Below are 23,823 nucleotides of genomic sequence, written 5' to 3' on the forward strand. Positions count from 1 at the left end.
TGATGTGGTTAGAATGCTTTACGTTTGATGGTTCTTAGCTTGCAAGCTGCCTTGTTCCTAGTGCGGGCTTGAGTACCAGCTTTTGTTTCCCTTCAGTTTTTAACTTTCTGGATGTTGTATCATTCCTGTGATGTTTGTCCTGCATGAAGTCGATCAGAATGCCATTTGTTCAAAGGTTTCTCCTGCTTCAGTATGAGTTGCAACTAGCTCTCTCTGGACATTGTTTCTTGTACCCTAAATAGTCTTCCTGAATTATTGAAACCTGCTTCAGTATGAGTTGCAACTAGCTCTCTCTGGACATTGTTTCTTGTACCCTAAATAGTCTTCCTGAAGCCTTCCTTGGCGATGATCGTGTAAAGTGCGGAATCACGGGCTACTTTTGAACCAGATCCTTGTCTACGAAGTTGATGGATGCGACCTTGGGTGGCTGATTGTGGTCGGAAGTTAATGCTTGGAATTTCTCGTAGTTGAGTTGCTAATATCATGCTTGGAAAAAGCTTTTGCTGCTTTATACTGTCCGATGGCTTCTTGCTCTTATTGGAAATTTGATCAAAACGTCAACTGATGTACTTGTATTGCTTGGTGCCTAATGATTCTTCCTTTTCTTTCTATGCCTTCAAGCACCCTTATGTGCAAGTGCTTGCCCTGAAGGTTACCTTTTTTGGTTTGTGTGATTGCATCTCTCATTTACATCAAGAGCGAACGTGGTTAATTGAAATGAATTGGAATGGGAGACAGATTTGGAATGGCTATCTTCTCTGTTATGAACGGATGAATAATTGGAAGAGTATGGCTTGGGTTTGGGAGGGTTGAAATGGGATTCATTCATTTCCATATCTATGTCAAAGCCTAATTTTCCTTCTCAACAAATATAGCTCCAAAGTAATCACTTGGTTTTGGGTAGCTTTGTTTAATTGTTTGAATAGTAACATTTTAAAGCTTTAGATTTTTTTAGAAAATTTTAATGGTAGAAAATTTAAAATCATGTGGAAATTTTTGGATCATCCCGTCCATTTGTGCTGAGCTGGTGATGTTGGTTTTTATGGTAGAGATCCATATAATTAAAAAAGTGAGAAAAAAAGAGATCAGAAACCAACTGTCTAATTCTGCTGGAACAACTGAGTCATACATCTTATGATCCATGTGCCCCATTCCCTCCTCCTGGCGAGTTCTTAGCCTTCTACTGCTTATTTCTTCCTCGTAAATTATTCTCATTTTGCATTTCCTTGTCTGACGAGTATCACCAAGCTCTCACTTCTGTCACCAAACATTTTGTTTGTTTCCATTAAATTAATCCTTTTTTCTATTCCATTTAAAATCTCTATCAACATTGCCGGCATCATCAGGCTTAAATTGCACATCCCAAGTATTGCTATACGCTATGCAACGAGCGAGTGTTCCCTCATCATGTGATGTTCGAACTTGATGTATATATTTTTTTATCTGATTCCCAACCATATATAAAAACACAGTCGATGACGTGGGTGGCGCCATATGGGCGTAAAGGGCCCTCTCCCACGTCCTTTCTAGAGATTATTATCATCAATAAAATAACTGGAGTATAAGTTAAAAATTGTGATGCATGGTTTGGACCGTAGTCTCAGTATGGGCGTAACGTGGGAGCATGATAGCGGATGAGTCAAAAGGACACCGCGGTGATGTTGTGTGTTCCTTATCCGGATAAGAGGAGGTTGGTTGACGAGTCCGCTTTCAGTTGCAGCAGCTTTGCATGCCAGAGACCCAGAGCAACCAAACAAAGGAGGAAACTGTGCACCCAAACCAGGGGCTTCTGTGTATCATGTACCGCAAGAAGCGCCCATGGAATGCTCTTTGGGTGGTCCTGGCTGCTGCATGGATTGGGTGATATCTCGCTTTTCTGTTTTGGAGTTTAGTTCTTAACCATATGAAGACCAATGACGTTGATGCTGACCATGGTGATCAATGGCAGATGATAGCTGAAGGATGCGAGCTAACTAGAAGCTGTGTGTGTTGCAAGGATTGGAAGTGAATTGGTTCCAAGATTGGCCATGGAAATGCTAGTTTCTGTGGGTGGAGTCCACAGCCAGTTCGATGTCAGTGTAGTTTGTTTACTAGTTTTTGAAGTACGCGGCCTGCATTTCGAGAGAGATTGCATCCATGGGACAACGGGAGCTATTTTTTGGGCATCGGGTCGCATTGTGTACCGGAATGTTGGCCAATAACGGGAGGGTTCAATTTTTAATCACCCAATGGCTATGAATCAGCCAACAATGGATGGTTGAGAAGAGAATGACACATTTCCCATCCTTAGTACTGATGCATGATCGGTGGTGGGTGATTTGGGCCCTCCATTGCTAAAATGAGCAAGGGACTATCTTGGTTCTCTTTTTTTCTAATGACATTTTCATAGATTTTTTTTTTCCTCAGATTAAATTTAACATGACAAGTTGATAGTTGGTAAATTCACAATTGACAAAATCTTACGGATTTAACAATAGACAAAGTAGCCATCAACACGTTGTTGATTTATTTTCTAGCAACTGAAACTTTTGGATACAGTGGTCTTTTAACGCAACATAGTATTTCGATTTATTGGAGGTTAAGAATTTCAATTATTTGCCTGTCAGTAATTTTTTTAATTATTTTAGCTGCGTTGTGCTCCATGTGGATCAGCTAAAATTTTTGGAACTAAATTTTTACTTAATAGTAATCATAGTTGATTTCAATATTTTATTTTGGAAAAACTTCAACTACTCTTAGTCGCCTAACCCCGTACCTAAGGAAGAAAGGATAAAAAGGAAGAGAACAAACTAGCTGGTGCGTTCATAGTACGATTGAGATAATCGTCATTCACTTTACTGAAAATTTCTAATTAATATGAAATCAAGTAGTTTATGCCCACACTCCTCTATGTGCCAAGTAATACGAATACGATTTTTATAGATGTGAATCTCTTTTGCTATGGTTCCATGTCAAAAGTTGATATTTCAAAACTGCAACTCTTCGAGAAATCTTTTACCGCATCAATGCCAGTTCTATGCAGGCCTATACCTGAGTTCACATACATCAGCAAACAAAAATCAAGTTGTGTCTTGGTCACTTTTCTCTTCAACAAAGAAAAAAAAAAAGGAAACTTCTATGCAGGCCTACACCTGAGTTCTAATACATCAGTAAACAAAAATCAAGTTGTGTCTTGGTCACTTTTCTCTTCAACGAAAAAAAAAAACTCACAAATGATTAAACCACCTTAAATAATGTTAGTCAGTCCTTGTCCTGTCTTAGACTCACCATGCATACTCAAAACATCATTGATCATGTCACAATTGCGTATTTACCATTTACTTCTTTCCCCTTACCATCATAAAAAAAGAACATCTCCTTTTGTCACTGCTTGATGTTCTAATGGATACTCTTAGGCTAGATTAAATTATGGTTCAGTACCCTTTCTATAAGTTCAGATACGTATCAGTACATCTATTTTTATCCACAAGCATGCACGACAAGCACAAATGCCACATCAAGCCTCCATGAGGTAACTGGGTAACATGCTTCAAATCAATTATGTTTCATGCATCAATAGTACTTGGATATACCGATTTCATGCTCAGTTTCAACAACATGGATCAGCAAAAATTTATGAGCCATTAAACTTGAATCATGCCATTGTCATGGAACAGTTTCACCAACATTACAGAGTAGACCTGAAACATATTATGAAAGATAAAACATGAGGACAAATTCAACAATGAAATTTCAGTTTTCTCCATTTGTTCTCAAGAATTTACCATTGCAGGTTTGAGACACTAGTGGCTATTGCATGGAAGGCTCGGATGTTGCTACCTTAAAGTCTGTTATCCCCCTAGACAATGATCTTGTGCACAAATTACAATCAGGAAGTCCACACTGGAGGTAAATAATCAAGAAAATGACAGTTTGATTGTGGCACAAGCATCGCAAGATAAAGCATTACTATACACAACAGAGGTAGCAATTTCATGTGTAAAGTGATTTCTTGTTCTATATGAAAAACAAGATACATTGCCTGTTCATCTGCATTCTCAATTAAATACTTGTGCACCTCAGCAATTAGCCTTGCAGGATCCACTTCAAGGATGCCGGTAATTGGAAAACCAACTAGATAACCTACCCACAGGCAAAAATGGCCAGAAGATAGAGGATCTGTAAAACCATGCTGATCATCAGGGCCTGTACTCCATAAGAAGAAAGCAATCTGAATACCATATTATGCTTTCGGGGATGGATACTCTTTCATGCTAGTCATGGTGCTTAGCTCCAGTTGCTGAAGCTCTAACCTCTTTAAAATTCCAGATACATCGGTTACTGAAGAAGCCACAGTATCTTCCCTGGTGAGGTGCCACTGTCTTATTTTTGCAATAGCCTGAGTTACGTCTGCTATCGAGGGGCGCTTCCTTGCGATCTTGTGCAAGCACCTGTAAGCAATGTCAGCAAGAAGCCTGACCTCTACAGGATTGCTCTTACCCACAAGCTTCCTATCAAGTATCTCATCCCAATCAGGTTTCCCGTCACTATCAATTGCTGCCTGAAATGCAAGAAGCTTGAACAGTGAATAGAAAAACACCACTTATATACCAACTAATAGAACTACATTGAATGCTAATTATAAATACAGAATCATGATATGCATGATCCACTGCTTGTCCTAGCCAAACAAAGGCAATGAAATCAAGAAAATTTCCCCAGAATGACATTCTATGAGTTCTAATTAATCTGTACTTTGGACTTTCACAGCTAGCAGGTGTCGTCACACAATCTGGTGCAGTTTATGGTTATGGCTCACACATTCAAGCATATAACCTATATGTGAACAGTATCAGTGTCACCTGGATTTATTGCGGCTCACCCAAAATTTGGGCTATGTTCACTGGGGGAGCGAGAGATCCACTATCATAAACAGAATACAGCACTTGGTAATAACAAAGGGAAAATAAAAGAGAGATACAAGAAGAGATCTTGCCAAGAAATCTAAAGGAGAAGCACGTCCCAATATATCGAGACCGAAAATAATTTTCTGTTCACCTTGATCTCTCCTCCTCTCCCTTCCTATTCTCTTCCTCTATTCTTCTACTTCTCTTTCTCCTCTCTCCTCTCTACAATGGACAGCCACTACGGCCCCTTTTTATAACTCAAGAAAAGCCACTCTTCTATCATTACAGGAATCCCAAGAGGCCCCACCCCAGCTTTCCCCATATGTGAGGCCTATGGAATAGAAATAGAGTGGCACTCTTCCCGCTCTCCCTATGAGACACATCAGAGTTCTAGTTGGATTCTTTTTGTTTCCGACATGGCAAGAGAAGCCACTAATCCCAACAATAGTATGCATCCAGTTGCTTTCTGAGAGTTTAACAGACCATCTAACTAAAGGTTTTTCAGGAGAAACATAGGCCTGCAATTATATACAAACCAATGCTTGAGATACTAATGATATCTACCTCTATGTTATAGACAACTCATATCAGGGCCTCATGGTAGTCGCTCATGATGGACATCCAGTCAAAGTCAAGTGGAAGTGGTTGAGACATGTTTGTCCTTCAGCAGCATACCCAGGTATGAAATATAATGTTTGATAAATATAACCAGAATAAAAGTAAAGTAGTGATAGTTATGGAAACTGAATCTCCAAGAGAAACTTACAAGATTGATGTACTCCATTAGACCTTGTTGTGGATTTATGGCTGTTATGAGTTCAAACAGTATTATGCCAAAGCTATATATGTCACTCTTCTTTGTCAACTTGTTTGTTGACATATATTCAGGATCCATATAGCCGTATGTGCCCTTAAGACCTGACTTTCTGCCATCAAAAACCTCCTCCTTGGACAGCCCAAAATCAGCAACCTGAATACATTGGTATCACCAATGATTAGATACATGAAATGGGCGCAGAATAAAAAGGTACAAAATTTTATCAGAACTTTAACCGGATTCTCAAAGATTTGTGGGATGAAATCATTACATTGCACTATCTGCATATGAACAACTGGACCTACAAACAATTTGAGTAGTGGATGAATGAAAACATACTATAATGATGTGTTATGGCATTTCAACCAAGAAATATAAAACAACTATTATTTTCCTCTGGAAAAGAGGAAAGAAAAGTATTGTCTTAATTCTTAAATATCGCCACACGTCGAAGGCTTTGGCATTCAACATACGCAATTCAGAAAGAAGTTAAGGAACACCATAGTCCTTAACATATGCAATTCAACATAGCCATAGATGTACACTGACCAAGAGGTATTTTCCATGATCAAAGTTCAGGGGATGAATGATAAAGAAAGTGTACTGATTGAGTAGACAAGACCTGAAATGATGTGGGACAAGCACTGGTTATCAGTAGGTCAACCAAAGCTAGACATTGTTCAAAGGCTCTGATGTTCAACATATGCAATTCAGAAAGAAAAGAAGGGACATAATTTGATCAAGAGGTATTTTCCATCATCAAAGTTCATGGCGATAATTGATGAATAAAGAAAGTGTGATGATTGAGAATATAAGACATGAAGGAATGCAGGACAAGTTAGTTATGAGTAGGTCAACCAAGGCTGGACACTGTTCGAACTTAACCTAGAACTGTGAGTCTAAATATACAAAACTCAGCCCCAATCTAGTCGGACTGACTAGATCCAGGGTAAATCATTCAAAAGACAAGGCAGTTCTTGACTAATAAATTTCTGTACTCAACCTGATTGATCTAGACCTGAACCTGCTGTCTCAAAATTAACAAATGTAGGCTCAGGATGGAGCCCAAATTGTGAATTAAAACAAGTCTACAGCACATGAGCATGACTTGATCCACATGCACCCTCTGAGATCAAAGAGTGATGTGAATAAATGGGTCTAGAGCATCTATCATGTAAAAGATTCCTGCATGAAACCATACCTGAGATCAAGTACATAAATATTTTAATCAACACCAATTAATTTTTTTTCATTAAGATTGACCTTAAATCACATGTTGCATATTTTCAAAAATAAAAGAAAATGGAGTTTTACTTTAAACAAAAAACAAACAACCGTTGTGGTGGTTGGTCACTCAGCGTCGCTTCCAAGTGGTGCGAGTTCGAGTCTTTATAATGTATTTCGACACGCACTAGTCTACAAAAGCAAGTCTAGCACAACAAAAAGCAAAAATTTGAACCAGACAATTAGTCTTTATAATGTATTTTGACACGCGCTAGTCTATAAAAGCAAGTCTAGCACAACAAAAAGCAAAAATTTGAACCAGACAATTTTGTAGACGCTAGTGACATGATCAAATATTGGGCTTCACGGTATCCTAAAGGCTTACTGTACATTCATCCTGCTTCCCATTAGAAGATTTTCAATTTTTCTCCTTTTTGCTCCAACATCACACAGATGGATGTATCTCCTAAAGGCTCACTGTACATTCGTCCTGCTTCCCATTAGAAGATTTTCTATTTTTCTATTTTTTGCTCCAACATCACACAGATGGATGGATACATTAAACAGGCAATGGATGGAGTATTGCTGAAAATGTCAAGTCTTTAGGTAGATTGGTACTGTGTGTTGACACATGCAAATATACAGAGATGGGGTAATTCTGGAGTTACTCATAATCTTCATTATGTAGTCCTATAGCTGATGCGATGCACATGCTCTGATCATTTAAGTAGGGAAAAGTTACCCCTCATCAGTTTCACCAGAAAAGTAAAGAAAACAACTTCATGTTGTTCTAGCTAGCAAAACTAGAACCCTGCTAAATATGCAGTAATGCATATAGTAGCAAAAATTGTAATTTTCTTTTATTGAAATTCTTATTATCAGATAAAATAACTTTCTAATCTTGGGAATACTTAGTACGTATATACCAGCAAAAATAACATTTTAGCAGATAGTGAATAATTATCTATCCTGATCAGTTTTTGCTTATTCTAGAGTGCTGCGTAACTGCTAAGGCACCACTCTTATTCATCGCAAAAATGACCAAAGTTATGCAAGGCCATCCCTTGAGATCATGTAAGTGGAGAACAATCTTGATGTCACAAGGTCTGTTGGCAAGGAGTAGTTACGGTGTGAGATGCATAGTGCTGATCACATGACATACAAGAATTATAAGATAACATGTGCACTCCACTCATACAAATGGAACACCAAGCAGTTAAGCATAAAAAGCAGAAAATGCTCAATGCAACAACCGTTGCATATTGTCTCACCTTGGCTCTCATTGACTTGTCTAAGAGTATATTAGCTGACTTTAAATCCCGATGAATGACAGGCGGGACAGCCTATTTCAAGAACCATTATCATGATTAATTGGAGCATATAATTTACAGCTTGCAATATGAAAATAAGAGATATCCAGTATACCCCTTCATGAAGATACTCAATTCCATGTGAAACATCAAGCGCAATTTGTAGTCTTTCTTCCCAGCTCAATATATGAGGACCGTCACCTAAGAACACAAGATAGACCATTATTTCTAGTTCAAAGTTACACAACAATAAAAAAAAAGAAAATAGTACATGATTAATTAACTTTAAACAGTAAAGTATCACAGTCATGAACTTCTACAGCAAAAACATGGTCAATCCATTCCATGAAAAACTATTCAAATCCATCAGCCTTTTACTTCTGAAGCCCAACTAAAAATCAGGTGAGGATGGGATCAGACGTAGGTCTCATATCCACACCAAGAGAATACCAACTCAACTAGTTGACAACCTCTTTTACACTGATCAGATCACATGCCAATACTTTGATTTAATTTTTTTTAAAAAAAACTTAATCATTAATGCAGTCTCTACTAAGTCACAGACAACATGAGTTTTCTTTTCTATTTAGGTTTTAGTAGTCATTAAAATTGCATCTTGATATTGAGATGCTAAAATTTTGCTAGTATTTGTATGTTTTATGTTTCATAATCATTGCCAACACAAATGTAGGTTGCCAAGGGTTTTAAATTTTTTTGGCACTTCTCTCTCCCTCCCTCCCTTTCTCTCACGAACAACTATATCATGGTTGAACGCCCATGGTTAAAATGTAGCATGGCATTGTAGCATATCTCCATATTGTTTACTGACGGTTAACAAGCTTATGCACCATTCTCCAGTTGTCATATACAGTATAAGATCATGAGAGTTTAGAACCACTGATATACAGCAATTACAAACCCAAATGTTCAGCTTGATCAGTTGACCATCGGAGATGTTAGATATTGTAGAAGAAAAAGCTTGATTTTAACAATTTACTCTAGTAATGCATGCAGGTCAACAAACAGTAGCTCATGACATTTTAAGATATAATAATAAACTTACCATATAAGAGATTCGCCAAATTTCCATTACTCATGAATTCATAGACAAGTATGCGCTGACTTTTATCTACACAATATCCAACCAAATTCACAAGATTCCTGTGGTGCAACCTACTAAGTAAAACTACCTACACATGGACAAGGATTAAAGAGAGGAAAGTTATGATCAAAACTTAGAACTTGACAGGCTCAATTAGTATTAAATTATAAAGAACATGACTAAGTTATTAAACCGTCAAAACATTATTAAGTAATGAACAGGTTTCACGATAAAGAAGGTTTATTTAATCGCTTACCACATTTCAGTAATATCCATATTTCTTGGTAATTGGTATAAAAAAAGGAAGAGAGGAAAGCTTTGAATAAACCTCTGAACTCAATGGGCTAATCTAAACTGAATTACAAGTCATAAAACATTTGAAAAAGTTACTACTAAAAAGCGTGCAATGTGTCTTTTTGTGCTGATTAGTTCATTTATGACCATTTCCATATTCTCAAGAGATTTTGAGGTCATTGTTCTCAAATTGAAACATATCACAACTAATCCATGATAGTGTTATTATAAAGTATTTTTTTAACTGTCGTTTTATTTCACAAATTACTTCTTGCTAACTTTGCCATTGAATAAATATGAGCTACACTTTCTTGTTCTCTGTAACATATCCATGCTGTAATTACTGCATTTGTGAAATAAAGATCATGTAACATCAAACTACTTCCAGCGAACAGACATAAAGAAGCCAAAGCCATCAATAAATTCTCAGGATTTTACATGACTGAATTATCAAAATGCATCGCGAAACTTGAATGATAGAGATTCCTAACACAATGAAGGGCCTAGATATATGGGTGAGATAACCCTTTAGTTTCTCCTCTGAGTTCCTATAAAACTAGATTTTACCATCTGTGGCTTTTGGTTATGTTGATTTATTTTGGAACTGAGGCAATAAATAACTTTTTCCTAAATTTTTTATCATTAAAACAACATTTATTACAAAGTTGAATGTTTTGTGTCTGAGCTAACCTAAAATTTTCTACTTCTACTGTAATTCTTGACCCTTATTTTGAAGTGTGCAAACCTTCACTTCTTTGGAGAAAACTAGAAGGTATGATGACGTATATTTGCATCTTTTCCTCCTGATACTGCAAATTAGCTCAAGGGAGATCAATGTCCATGATCACATTGTAGGGTCACGCATTGTGCTACAGAGTGAAGCAATACACTTCATCACGCAGGGGCAATGTGTGCACCATGGACCGGGCAATCAACTCCTGGTCCATGCTTGCATGGATATGGAGAAAGACATTCTCAACATCTAACTAACAGATTTTATTGGCTGAAACAAATAATATAATGTAACCAATTAAGTTTGGACGCTGAAGAGAAACTTTAAGTTCAGCCATAAATTTGTGCATATTATAATGCCCTAGACCCTATGGTGGTGAGAGCCTTGTGTACTATGACATGCTTTTTCTTATTCTTTTGCCACAAGTTTGTCTTAGAAGGTAGACTAGTTATCCTGTATTTTTTAGCATATTAGAATACATTTTAAACAGGTACCAAACTAAATGGTTTATCCAACATCCCTCTTCCTCAATCTTATTGTTGCACAAAGCATACACATCCAATACATTTTTGTGAAAGAAGAAGAGGGGGAAACTTAGGTAGCATGAGTGTACCATAAGCTTCCCATGAAGTATAGGTGATGAATGTCTTATCAACCAGGTAGCAAGCTGAAGGATTGGCCATAATGTCTTAGAACATTAAGGCCCATCATAAATTTCATGCATCAAGTATATGGCAATGTTTAACTTTTTTTGTTGGGCTGCAATGTTTACTTTCAACCATATTTTGTTCCTGCATGTAAGAACGTAGCAGTCCAGTTACAAGTACTAACACCTTCAAACTAGGAAACTTTTAAGATATCTAATATATGGCTTCATTAGAACTCAAAGTTTAATATTTGTAAAATAGAGTTTTTTTTTTATCATGAAACAATTTGAAGATGTTAAGTAACAATCTGTTCATTTTTTCAAAATTTTGTCCTTGTTGACCTAGGAGATTATGTAAATAACATTGATATGTAAAAGGGAGCATCACTATGACTATCCTTTATAGGAGGAAAAATTCCTCACAATGTGAACTTAGCACTGAAGATAAGCTAGCAATGGACTGCTTCAGATTTCAAAGTCAACAATGCCATTTGCTATGTGAAGTAATGTGGCAAAAAAAAAAAAAGAAAAAAAAAGAAAAATGAAGCTTTAATATTTGATGTTTGCCAATGTTAAGCAAGTTAACAGGCATGCAGGCATCCCTCTTTCTCCAAGATAGAATATATTCAACAGATAAGAACAGGTTGCTATTGATTTGCTAATTCGCTATGAGCAATCTTTTTGAAATTAAAATGAAGCTTTTGGACAATTTACTTTCTGGCTTTCTTAAACATTCTCACTAAGATCCAAAAGTGGCTTGTCAAGCAAAATAGTAAAGTAGTGCACCTCTGTCTGGAATTCTCTCTCTCCTTGCCTTGAATTAACTGCAAGAACCTTTACAGCTACCACTTCGCTTGTAGGCATTACAGCTTTATAGACAGGACCAAAAGATCCCTGTCCTAAAATAGTTGTAAAGTTCTGTGTGGCTTTCTGAATGTCCCTAGATGACAGAATGCATTATATTATTATCCACAGATTAAACAACTATACATACCACAAATCCATGGAGAATATTTGTTATTCTAGGCATCTTATAATGTTGAAAAATAAATGCAGATTTGCACTTTCACAAGAGACAACAATAACAAAATTTAAATTATTCTTATAATTATGTCTCATTTCACAAAGAAAGTTAAGTTGATTAAAATGTTTTGACTAGATAAGGATTAAGATTACATTGTCTTAATAACTCATCATGATTCAAGATTGGAAATACAGAATCTGCGTTATTCTCATTCTAACAGCAGTTATTTTGTCTGAAAGTAGCTTCTATTGTATATAACTTAAAATGTCCAATCATATTGTGCCGCATGATATGTATCACTCTGGGAAATTATTGATGGCACAAGGATGCATACAGCTATGCCAGCTTGTACAGCTGCAGGTTGAAGCAATATGCAACAATGCAGACTGGTATCTTGTCATATGAGCTTGCACACTGACCTCTTTTAGACCCTTACCCTACCATCTTGAATAGCCTTATTTCTATTCAAGACTATCTGGAATTCTTCCTAATCGACCATTTTTCCCCTTCTAGATTTGAAGAATGAATCTTTCGATTGGATTCACTAACAACAAAAGATTGTTGTTGCACATCGGACCAAAAGTTAGAAGCTAAGGCTAGCAGACAACCTACATCAGGAGCTTCCCAAAGCAGTATCAGTATATGAACTTCTTATAGTACCAAATTGTGTATACAACACCTCTTCTGCTGTAAACATGTGCGTTTATACAAAACCCAAAGCAGTTCCTGTCAGGAATTTTGAGTTTATTTCTCTCATTAAGTATGCATATAGTTACATAATATGAGGTTGTAATGATAAAATGACTTGAAACCATGCGATAAACAAGTTAAACAAAAATCATCACAGTATCTTGGATGATTTATGGTCCTAGATTGCTAAGAAATAGTTAAAAAAAACATCTTAATCTTTCAAAAACATGTATACATACTAGTATAAATAAGTTAAAATTGGTCTATGCCTAAGGAGGATTAAATACAGTTTTTTTTCTTAATATTTGAAAGAAAACTTTTTTTATACAATTGTGTTGTCTTTCTGAACCATCATATGCTAATTGTAGACATGATATGACGTGGCAGTGTGCAATGTTGGCTTTTAACTGAAACAAGCATGATATTTTAGTCCTTGTGAAGGATAAAACAGACCATCTTCTTTTTACTTTATCTATGTTACATACCATGATGGCAAATTTTTCAGCACAATACATAGGTTGTACAACTTTGCACCGTCAATGTTGGATCTTTGCATATAGAAGCAATTTGAATATATGCAGATCGATATACGGCAAAACCAGCTTGTCCATGCTTTCTTGTCTTCAACTTTGTCCAACTAATCCTAAACAACCTTGTTACCATGGATAACAATCTGGTCTATCCACATATATAGTTTTTTTTTTTGCATGTGTTTTAGGGTTTGAATGCACAATCCATAATAAGATTCGCCGTCTCGGTACCGAACGCCGTACCGGTAAATTCCTATTGTAGTATTGGTATGCAGTTTGATATGGTACAGTAATATCGGTATAGGGCGGTATGGCATACCAGTATGATACTGATATTTCCCGTACTACCTGGTATGGGATGGTACAATGCAGGTTGGAAGCAATTCTTAAAAAAGTCATCTTTTCACATTCAACTGAAGGTCCAAAATAAAGGTATTATGATTGTAAGTTTCCGCAAATATCATCGAAAGATGAACTTCCCTAGTTTCAACAATATGCACAAGACTTTAACTAGTTTTCAGCTTACTCATGTTGTTAACATGGAAATGTAGTTGTGTGATAATAACGTGTATGACAAAATACTTGAAATTTCAAAAATCACATGTTCAACAGCATGCAACATAAATATCTGAGATGATTTGTTGTCGCAGATTTCTATAAATTAATAAAAATTGGAAACCTATGTTGGCCTATATTGAATCATAACAATATAACATAACTTAATGCATCAAAATATGAATCTATCAATAGACGTGTACACCTTCATGTACTGGTGCATCTCAATTGTGAACATGGTCCAGCAGGGCAGGTATATAGTGGTAGCCTCAGATTAACAGAAGCACAACATAAATATCTTTATCTGCTTGTAGCTTAAGCCATTCCAAATTTCCAATAAATATAAATCTCAAGTTAGGCTCAACCCATCCTTCACTACCAAAATTTAATACGAATTATGATACCATAGCACCACTTTGCTTGTTAATAACAATCATGTAATGAAGTAGAGAACACAAAATCGAGGCTTCTAATACTATAACGTGCAAGAGACTTACAGATACCTTTCCACATTAGGCCCTAAATCACCCTTTTCAGCGGAGTCCAGTATCCTTATAATTTACAGCCCACATTAAGTGTTACAAACCTAGTGGTAAGTAGACCATCTACCAGAGTCAACACTTAATTAACCAGTTTCTTGACTTATACATACTAAATTGTTTCTCTAAGCAATAGAACCATCCCTTATCTTTCTACTTAAAGCCATCCCCAGTCAATTTGATTAATGATGATTGCACCATTTGTCATAGAATTCTTAGGTCTTCATCAGTCTAGGACCATAAATTTCATAGAAAACATATTATTGGATTTAATCCTGAAGTTTTCTTATTTTGTAAGTAACATTTACATCTATCCCTTCTCTTCAACTACACAGTTGTCCCCCTTTTGCCTCCAACAAGTATTTTCCCTCAGAATCCACTTTTAGCTTAATGCACATTCTTTTCTCCTAATTCCCTAGCCAAGTCTTTCCATCATTTAAGTCAGAGCCATGACCCTTTTAAATATAACTCTATATTGATGCACAAAACAGACCTTGATTCTGTTATGAATCTGGTGCAGGATAACTAGAAGAAAAGAGGATTTAGACTTTAAAGCAACAACAGATGATGGCGTGATAGGGTCCTATAGGCAAACGCAGGCTAGGCTAGGGTATTAAAGTGAAAACTACAATTTAAGGCCACTTTTTAGTTTCCTATAGGATTGGTAATTAAGTCCACATTGAACTAGGAAAGTAGGAATCTTAGTAGAAAACTTTATGATAAGGCATGGTTATATAGAAAAGCTAAACTCACACATTTGCTGGAGAACTCCAACAGAATTGTGTTACAAGTTATGACTAGAGTTGAACCACAAAAGTCAAGATAACTGAAAAGATAAAGAAAACAACCTAGAGGTTAGGTTTTAAAAATTTCAGTATTGACTTCATACATTTGAGAGGTTTACTATGAAGATAACAATTAAAAGAGAACTAAAAAGTAATTACCACAGAAACAGCACCATTGAATAAGCATAGGATTGCAGTGGTCGACTTGTTGAATCATCACAATGGAGAGAACAAAATTAAATTATAATAAATTTGTCCTTTAATCCATGCATTATACTCACTATTAGGAAAGATTACTAACAAGTAACTACCACAGGAACAGCACCATCTAAAAAGCATAGAATTTCTGTTGTCAACATGTTGAATCATTGCAATGGAGAGCACAAAATTAAATGATACTAAATTTGTGCTTAGATGGGTGCATCATAGTGACTATTAGACCCAAGCATTCTCAGTTCAGCTTGCTTGACCTGGATTTCAGCTCAATAAGTCAGGCCCTTTCAGTTTTAAGGCCCGAATAATTTTCAGGCCAGTCTCATTCTGACTCAAATGTAGACAGGCATGGTCTGATCCAGCCCAAGCTTTTGGAGAAAATATGATTTATATCATTTGATATCATATACATAATTATCAATCCATCCCTCTCCTGCCTGAAACTCTCTTCACCAATCCTATCCATTCAGCCTTCAGCTCTCTCACATATGCCCTTATTCCACCACCTCCCCCACCTTTGCCCCTGACTGTCATGTCTCTATCACCGGCTTGCTATTGATTCACCCCCCCTCCCCCAACTCCATTGCCTCTGAGGCCACTGTCTAGGCCATCGGCTCTTTCCCCATCCTTTTTCTATCTTACACAGACACCCTAGCCATGTGAGGATAGACAAAATAGGTATGACACAATCACCACACTCCTCCTCCTCCTCCTCTCTCTCTCTCTCTCCCCACACATCCTTCGTCCATGCCCCTTGTGGATTCATCTGCAATCACCCCAACCAACCTCATTAAAATTGTGGCTAGTGTTGGTGTTCTCGTATATTATCATATGGGGAAGTTCTAATTCGAATGAATAGGCAAAACACTTGGATTATCCTAAGGAAACAAGAATGGTAGAAGACCCTTGACTAAAATATAAAGTAAAGAAAAATTTGAATGCAAGTTATATTTTCGTTATAAAATTTGGATTCCCACAAGCTCCCTAGGGGCACTTTTGGCACTTCAAAAATCAATAACCATCTTGTGAAAGCCAACCTTAACAGCTAAGGACTTCTATACAACAGTCATGCTCAAAATAAGTATAAAAAACATTGTCAGAACAACCCACATATTTAAGGAGATCTAAGAGCTTTGGCATCATCTTCTCTCTCTCAAAGTCCTCTATTAATTTCTTAAGGTTGCCTTTAATCTACTTAAATATTTTGCATGCATTTATGACAAAGATATTATCTATACAACTTGGAACATCTTTCTCTTTGGTTAATTGGTAAATAGAAAAAGGTTTATTTTTCCAAAAAAGAAAAAGAATCAGCATGCGATTCAAGAAAAGTTTTAGTCCATGTGGTTCACACTCAAGATTCAAGAACTCATATTTGTAATGCCCATTCCACCGCACTAAAGCATGCATCTAACAATAAAAGAAAATTTAAGCATCTAATAACTCATAGTCACAAGGCATATGTCCATAACTTGCTATTGCTGGCACATATTTGAGTAGTCATTCACTAAAATATAAGTATCCAGTAAAAGATATACTTGTATGAGTATCTTGGAATTCCTGATATAGAAACAAATAGATCTTTGTTTTGGTGCCCTCGTTGACCCCAGTAAGTGTTTCTATTCCCCGTCTGATGCAAGACATCAGAAACTGACAGTGATGCACTAGAATCAATGCTTGTACCAATGCCATTTGCACGTATGGGCAGAGATGCTGCACTAAGCTCATTTGGTTGCTGCCGGACATGAGAATGCTTTCTATAAAACCTGATGGCAATGTATGCACAAAATGCAACCAAGATCCCAATGGCCACACCAACAGAGACCCCAGTAACAATGATATCAGTTCGGTTTCCCATTCCTTGATCCCTTTTGATGGTCGAAGGGCGAGAACATTTTGAAGGGCTAACAGGATGTCGAGTTTTCTGTCAAAACATACATATTGATATCAGTTATAATCATATGTTCATGTGCTTTCGATAATAACCAGTTATGTTTTATTATATTGATTAATTAGTAAGTCACATGTTCAAAAACATTCTGATTAACAGTAATCTAGGTTATGCATGACAGAAGACAGTTTCTACCGCTAAGAGACTAAACAACATCCTAAAACTGAAATAAAATGCCAACTTCCATGTTCCATACTGGAGTCACTCACAAATGAACAATCCAAGTGCAACTGTAATATTATGTATGTATGTAGGTAGGTATGTACATGTGCTTTCAAATAGACGATAACCAGTTACATAATATTATATTGATTAATTAGTGAGTCGCAGGTTCATCAACATTTTGCTTAAACAGTGATCTAGGTTATGTATGACAGAAGACTGTTTCCACTGATAAGGGACTGATCCTAAAACTGAAATATATTGCCAAATTCCACAGACCATGCAGGCACTTACAAATGAACAATCCGACTGCAACTGTAGTATTATATGTGTGTATGTTCCTGTGCTTTCAAATGGATAATAGCTAGTATGTTTTATTATATTGATTAATTAGTAAGTCATGTGTTCAAAAACATTCTGCTTAACAGTGATCTAGGTCATGTATGATCGAAGACAGTTTCCAGTGACAAGAGACTAAACAACATCCTAAAACTGAAATAAATTGCCAACTTCCACAAACCATGCAGGAATCACAAATGGACAGTCCAACTGCAACTGTAAGTTATGTACATAGTACATACATATGTATGTGTGTTTGCACTGAATATCTTGTGTGTTAGTGAATATTGCAAGTTTAATTTTAGAATAAGTGAAGCCTGCAACAGATGCATGAAATTGGTCAAGCCAACAAATCCTACATTATTGACATTGGAGATCCAAGTTTACAAAAAGCCAATGCACTGGATAGTGTAGAGCATAAGTAGGAGAAATCTGGTTTGTTGAAAAGGATGCAGGTGCAGTGGAAGCATCTGCAGAAAATTAAATTTTGTAAAAGTATTACCTGAATCACATGTATCTAGAAGGTTCACTCAAGAAGGGACAAAACGTAAAAAAGAGTACTAATCTAGTAAAGATGAAGCTGATGCTGATGATATCATGATAGTATAAGTGGAATTAGGAGCAAAGGAGAGTGACGTTACCTTAAATCAAAAGTAGGTGAAGATATGAGATTAGATATATCTAGCAGAAGTTTCCCATGACTTAGAGCAAAAATGTATGCGTAAATAAATAAAGCAAACGCATAGTTTATCAAATTTGACTTCTCTTGAAATGAATAGTGATGAGAATTATTATCCAGACCCTTCAATTTACCTAAGGTATCCACATTGTACACTTAGAAATGGGTATTGGTATGACATTTAGGTATGGGTCCAGAAGAAGATAATCTTGGGACTTGTTTGGTTCACAGGAAGAGGGGAGAAAGTGTGATCAATGGGAAAATGGAAAAATATCTCATGTTTAGTTGGATTTTTCAAAGAAGCAAGATGGAAAAGTAGCTTTCCCATGGGAATAAGATTCCTACAATTCATGGGAAAGAAAACCCATATGGGATAAGAGAAAGTCACTTTCCCACCAACAAAGGATTGTTTTTTTTTTTTTTTTCCAAAAGTTCTCTTAAGCTTTTAGATGGAATGGGGCAATGCCTTTCCCTTAATTAAGGGCATACTAGGTATTCTATACAACTTTTCTAGAAAACTAGATGAACCAAACATAAGCTACTCTGAAATATATCACCTTCCCATGGGCAACCAAACATGCAAAAACTATTTTCTCAGGCATCATATATCCAAGCATCAACTTCCTAGAAAAAACATTCTAGTGAGAGAAAAATTCTTCCCAGGAGCCAAATAAGTCCTTGAAGAATAGAAGGATCCACCACATAGACCCATAACAACAATCCAACACTTGTACTCAGGTCCATGTAGAACAGCTTATGCATGGTGCTATCATTAGCCTATCCACTTGCACATGCAGTTATCCACAGCCATACCACGGTTATACATTCTACATTCTGTAACCTGTCTTTACATTCTACATATGGCTGTTGGCACCAATCCATGACAATTAGAGTCCACAAACTACCCTAGACATCTAGTAGGAGCACATGATGAGCAAGAGACAGACCAATAACACTAGTATACCTTTTAGAGGTAAAAACATTAAGCTAGTCCAAAAAAAGATGCGTATGACTCTCATCAGAATTCAACTCAGAGATTACAAGAGGTATAAAGCAAGTTCTTGTACACATCTTGCATTTCATGATTCATCATTAACTGAATGATCAAGCCTATATTGTCTACTTTGTCTACATCTGGATATTTCAAACAAAGTTTCAATCTCAGTTTGCACAGCCAAAATATGTCTATACATGTTGCACTTCTGATAATTTTGACCAATATAGGTCAAAAGAGGGGAAATAATAATTTATGCTTAAAAAATGAATAAATATCATTTGAAAACTGACACTGCGAAAAAAAAATTAATATCATCAGAAATATTTTGCTCTTTCTGATGAATTCCAGAAAATTGGAGAATCCTTTATTTCTCTAATTGTAGCCCTTGAAATCTCAACAAACCCTAAATCCCTAACCCCCATGTGAAACAATAATCATCCAATTCCTCATCCCTTTAGACAATTAATCTGGTTGCTCTATCTATAGGTTAAGTTCACATTTGAATGGATAATTTCAGCAATTTTTTTGTAAGCTCCCTCAACCAAAGTCTTTCAGTATTCCAGTAAGCTGTCTTGTATAAATGGAGGAGGGGGATGACAAAAAGAAGAAAGGTAAAATAGATTGCGGAGGTACAATCAATTCTACCCGGCTATGCACATATATATTTCCTTATTTAAGTATGTAGCCAGCATGACACTGCTGATCTAAAATGCCTCCATGACAAGCAGACATTTTTCAAGTGCATAGTCACAAAAGTTGTGCCAAACATATGGGCCCAAATGGAGTCCAGTAATAAAGCTAAAATTAACTTGGGTCCAACAAACAAATAAAAGAAGCAAAAAGATGCTACAGTCGTTACCATCATCTACCTTCGAGTACCCAACTCCAATTTTATATAAGCACTTGAATAGTTGAATTTTTCCATATACATAGATTTCATATCTTCTCTATGTTTCCTCGACATTGACAGTTTCTTGAAATAAATGTGTCTGCTCAAACCTTTAACCTCCCATACCATTTTCCATACACACTTTGAAACTTGTCAATTATGGTAGTTATAGCAATAAACTTTTAACTGCTTCCGGTTGTCATTCCATCTGTCTACAGCCACTATAAACATTTCTAATCACTTTGTTTTCCATATGTTCCACCCAAAAGATAAAAAAATGGTAATTTAGCTTTAAGCACATTGTAAAATTTAATCAAACTTACTCAGAAGAAAATGCTTAAAAATTGCATAAATAGTTCTAACTTAGGTGGCTAAAATGCACATTCGACAGTTCCATGGAAGACAAGCCTCCTCAGCACCAACACTTTTGCAACAAAAATCCTCCTTCTCACATGTCTCTAACAACCAATTGCATTTAAAAAAAATGAAAACCACTTTTTTGGCAATGATAAGAAAGAAGAGAAGAAATCGTTGAATTGACTCGCATATACATAACAAATAACCATCCAAAAACCGACCGTTCTAGTGATTTACAGCACCATTAAATCCATTAAGAAAAGGATCACCAAAAATCAGCCATTTCTTTTCAAAAATCACTGATGGAAAGAAGACAATTTTTGTCATCTTTTTTTTGATAAATAAGGCAATTTTCATCATTAAAAAAATATTTTACAGCGCGTAAAACTGTTTAAAATTCCCCTAGCCTAAATCTAATGAATCATAATAATCAGACCTCTTAAATCGTTCTCCGATCAATACCAAAGGCAAGACCCCATCAATCCCAATCCAATCAGTAACCTATCTAAAACTCCTACGAAACCCACCGTAACCCCCCACCCACCCAAAAAAAAAAAAAATCATCATCCTGATTCACCATCCAATCCAAAATAACAAGAACATCAGCCATCAAATAGATATAAAACAATCATATCCAAGCAAAAAAAACAATAACAAAAACAAAATCTCCACATAAATCGCCAAAAAGAATACCTTTCGACCCGGGAAAACGCCAGCTCCCGTTGCGATTCCTCCAAACTAATACAAAGCCTCTATATCTCCATTAAAATGGCCCTCTCCTTCTCCTTCGACAGAGGGAATGTGAGGGTCGTCGCTGTTACAACCAGAGAGAGGAGTCCAGACACAGAAGGAGTCAAGAGTGGGATGAGACATCCACGCAGAAATCCTCAATCAAGTGCGGTACGATAATACGCGTGACATGTTCCTTTTCCGTTTGGTTTCCAACTTTCTTCGGACCGGGGTTTCGGAAGGATGCTCCATTTCTTTGGTTTTATTGAGGGGTTCAGTTTTAGTAAAGATGGTTCGACGAATATATTATTGCCGCCTGGGGGTCCATGACGACTAGTGTGCCAGTTTAAACTTGGCTTTTTCTTTTTTTTTTTTTTTTTTTTTTTTTTTTTTTTTTGGACAGTTTAAATTTGGCTTAAGAGAAAAAAATATAGAGAGTTTTTGAAGTTTTTTATTTAAATAATATTAAAAAAATTATAAAATTAATATATTTTTTAATTTATTTATAGAAATAATATAAAATCATAAAACGTAAACTCAAATGATGTTTTTTTGATAGAAAATGCTATTGGAATGGCATTTCTTCGCTCCACGGTATTTTCTCCCTCCATTCTTATAGAATCAAAAGATCAAAAAAAAAATTATTATTTATAATGATGTTTTTTAAAACGTCATTTCAAATAGTATTTTTGAAAGCATCATTTGAAAAAAGCACCATTTAAAATGGCATAACACCCCCTTCCATTCAAAAAAAATCTATCCAATAGTCAAAAAAAAAAATCTATCCAATAGCCAAAAAAAAAAAAATCAATCCATACCATTTCCATACCGATACCGTACCGATTTATACCGGTCCAAATCAGATTTTTTACTGATTTATTGTTAATTTTAAGATAATTTATGAAAATAATATTCTTCAAAATGTATTTACGAAGATGCTGTTCGAAAGAAAGTCGCCATCCAACCCGCTCTAAGAGTTGCCATATCAAAGGGCGACTCATAAAGCCACCTTACTATACGGCAACTTTGTGAGGATCCTCTCACCTCTTATCCTCCGATCGGATCCGACCGTCCTTCGATCAGATCCTCCCAGCTCTCATCCTCTGGTCGGATCCGGATCCTCTCAGTTCTCATCCTCTGATTGGATCCAGTCATCCTCCGGTCAGATCTTTCTAGCTCTCATCCTTTGGTCGGATTCGGATCCTCCCAGCTCTCATCCTCCGATATCTTCCAGTCGGATCTGGTCGTCCTCCGATCGGATCCTCCCAGCTCTTATCCTCTGGTCGGATCCGGATCCTCCCAGCTCTCATCCTCCGGTCGGATCCTCCCAGCTCTCATTCTTTGGTCGGATCCGGATCCTCCCAGCTCTTATCCTTCGATCGGATTCGATCGTTCTTCGGTCGAATCCTTCCAGCTCTCATCCTCCGATCGGATCCGGATCCTCCCAACTCTCATCATCCGATCGGATCCAATCGTCCTCCAATCAAATCCTCTCAGCTCTCATCCTCCGGTCGGATTTGGTCATCCTCCAATCGAATCGGGTCATCCTCTGATTGGATCGCTCTCATCCTCCGGTCGGATCCGATTGGAGGTCGTGGTTCGATGATCAAATGTGATCAGACAGAGCCGCCCTAGGGCGACCTACTATAGGGAGAGGGAGATGATCTCCAGGATGTCCAATCATCATCATGGATGTGCACTGTGTGAGCAGATGCTTGTGACCTAATTGGATCGGTAATCACTCATCTCTAAGGATGTCGCTAATGTCCAACCAGCACCGTTCTGATGTGCACTTACGCTTGCATGTTGCAGGTACCCATGACTTGCTTGGCACCCGGATGCCGTGACCTGATCTAAAATTTTCGTGATCTGACCTAAAATTCTCGTGACCCACCTGTGACCTAATAGGAGTGAGCCAGGATGTAGGCGCCTACATCTGGGTTGTTTTCTGATTTTAGGCGACTACATCTGATCTTATTTTAGGCTTTTTTCATCATTTTTATATATTTCTAAATCATCGAATTAGTTCAGAATATCCACTTCTTCATCTTCTTTTCCTTCCGTTCCTCTCAGAATCCCTAGCTCTCATCTTCACAACCATCTCCACTTACGTCTTAAATCCAAACGAAAAATCTCCTTCTCAAGTTAAAAACTTTCTTCCATCTCCTTCTCGGCCAATGGCTCCGAAGATTCGTCTTCCCCAACGTCAAAGAGCAAGCAGAAGTGAAAGCAGAAATAAAAAAAGCAAAAGGAGAGAAGAAAGTAGAAGGGGAAGGAGAAGAGAAGCAAGCGAAGCACCGTCACCTCCCCCAAGAACTCCTCCTTCAAGATCACCTCTTCCGAGAACTTCAGTAAGTGATAAAAATATTCTC

The 23,823-nt window shown here is 36.8% G+C and overlaps 1 protein-coding gene across 2 annotated transcripts; it reads right to left on the minus strand.

Annotated features, from left to right (window-relative positions):
• Nucleotides 1-3,717: 3,717 nt before the first annotated feature.
• On the minus strand, nt 3,718-21,596 carry LOC105061075 (calcium/calmodulin-regulated receptor-like kinase 2). 2 transcript variants are annotated; one of them, XM_010945025.4, is made up of 8 exons: nt 21,416-21,596; nt 16,887-17,272; nt 11,799-11,952; nt 9,301-9,427; nt 8,353-8,438; nt 8,199-8,270; nt 5,653-5,856; nt 3,718-4,540 (listed from the first exon to the last, which is right to left on the minus strand). In XM_010945025.4, exons 2-8 carry the CDS (start codon nt 17,204-17,206, stop codon nt 4,223-4,225), a joined length of 1,281 nt encoding a protein of 426 aa, XP_010943327.1. In that variant the 5' UTR covers nt 17,207-17,272; nt 21,416-21,596; the 3' UTR covers nt 3,718-4,222. The 2 variants fall into 2 exon arrangements, with proteins under 2 accessions (XP_010943327.1, XP_073113228.1); XM_073257127.1 differs by lacking the exon at nt 8,199-8,270.
• Nucleotides 21,597-23,823: the final 2,227 nt, after the last annotated feature.

The sequence above is a fragment of the Elaeis guineensis genome, chromosome 1 (genome assembly GCF_000442705.2).
Source record: "Elaeis guineensis isolate ETL-2024a chromosome 1, EG11, whole genome shotgun sequence".
NCBI lineage: Eukaryota > Viridiplantae > Streptophyta > Magnoliopsida > Arecales > Arecaceae > Elaeis > Elaeis guineensis.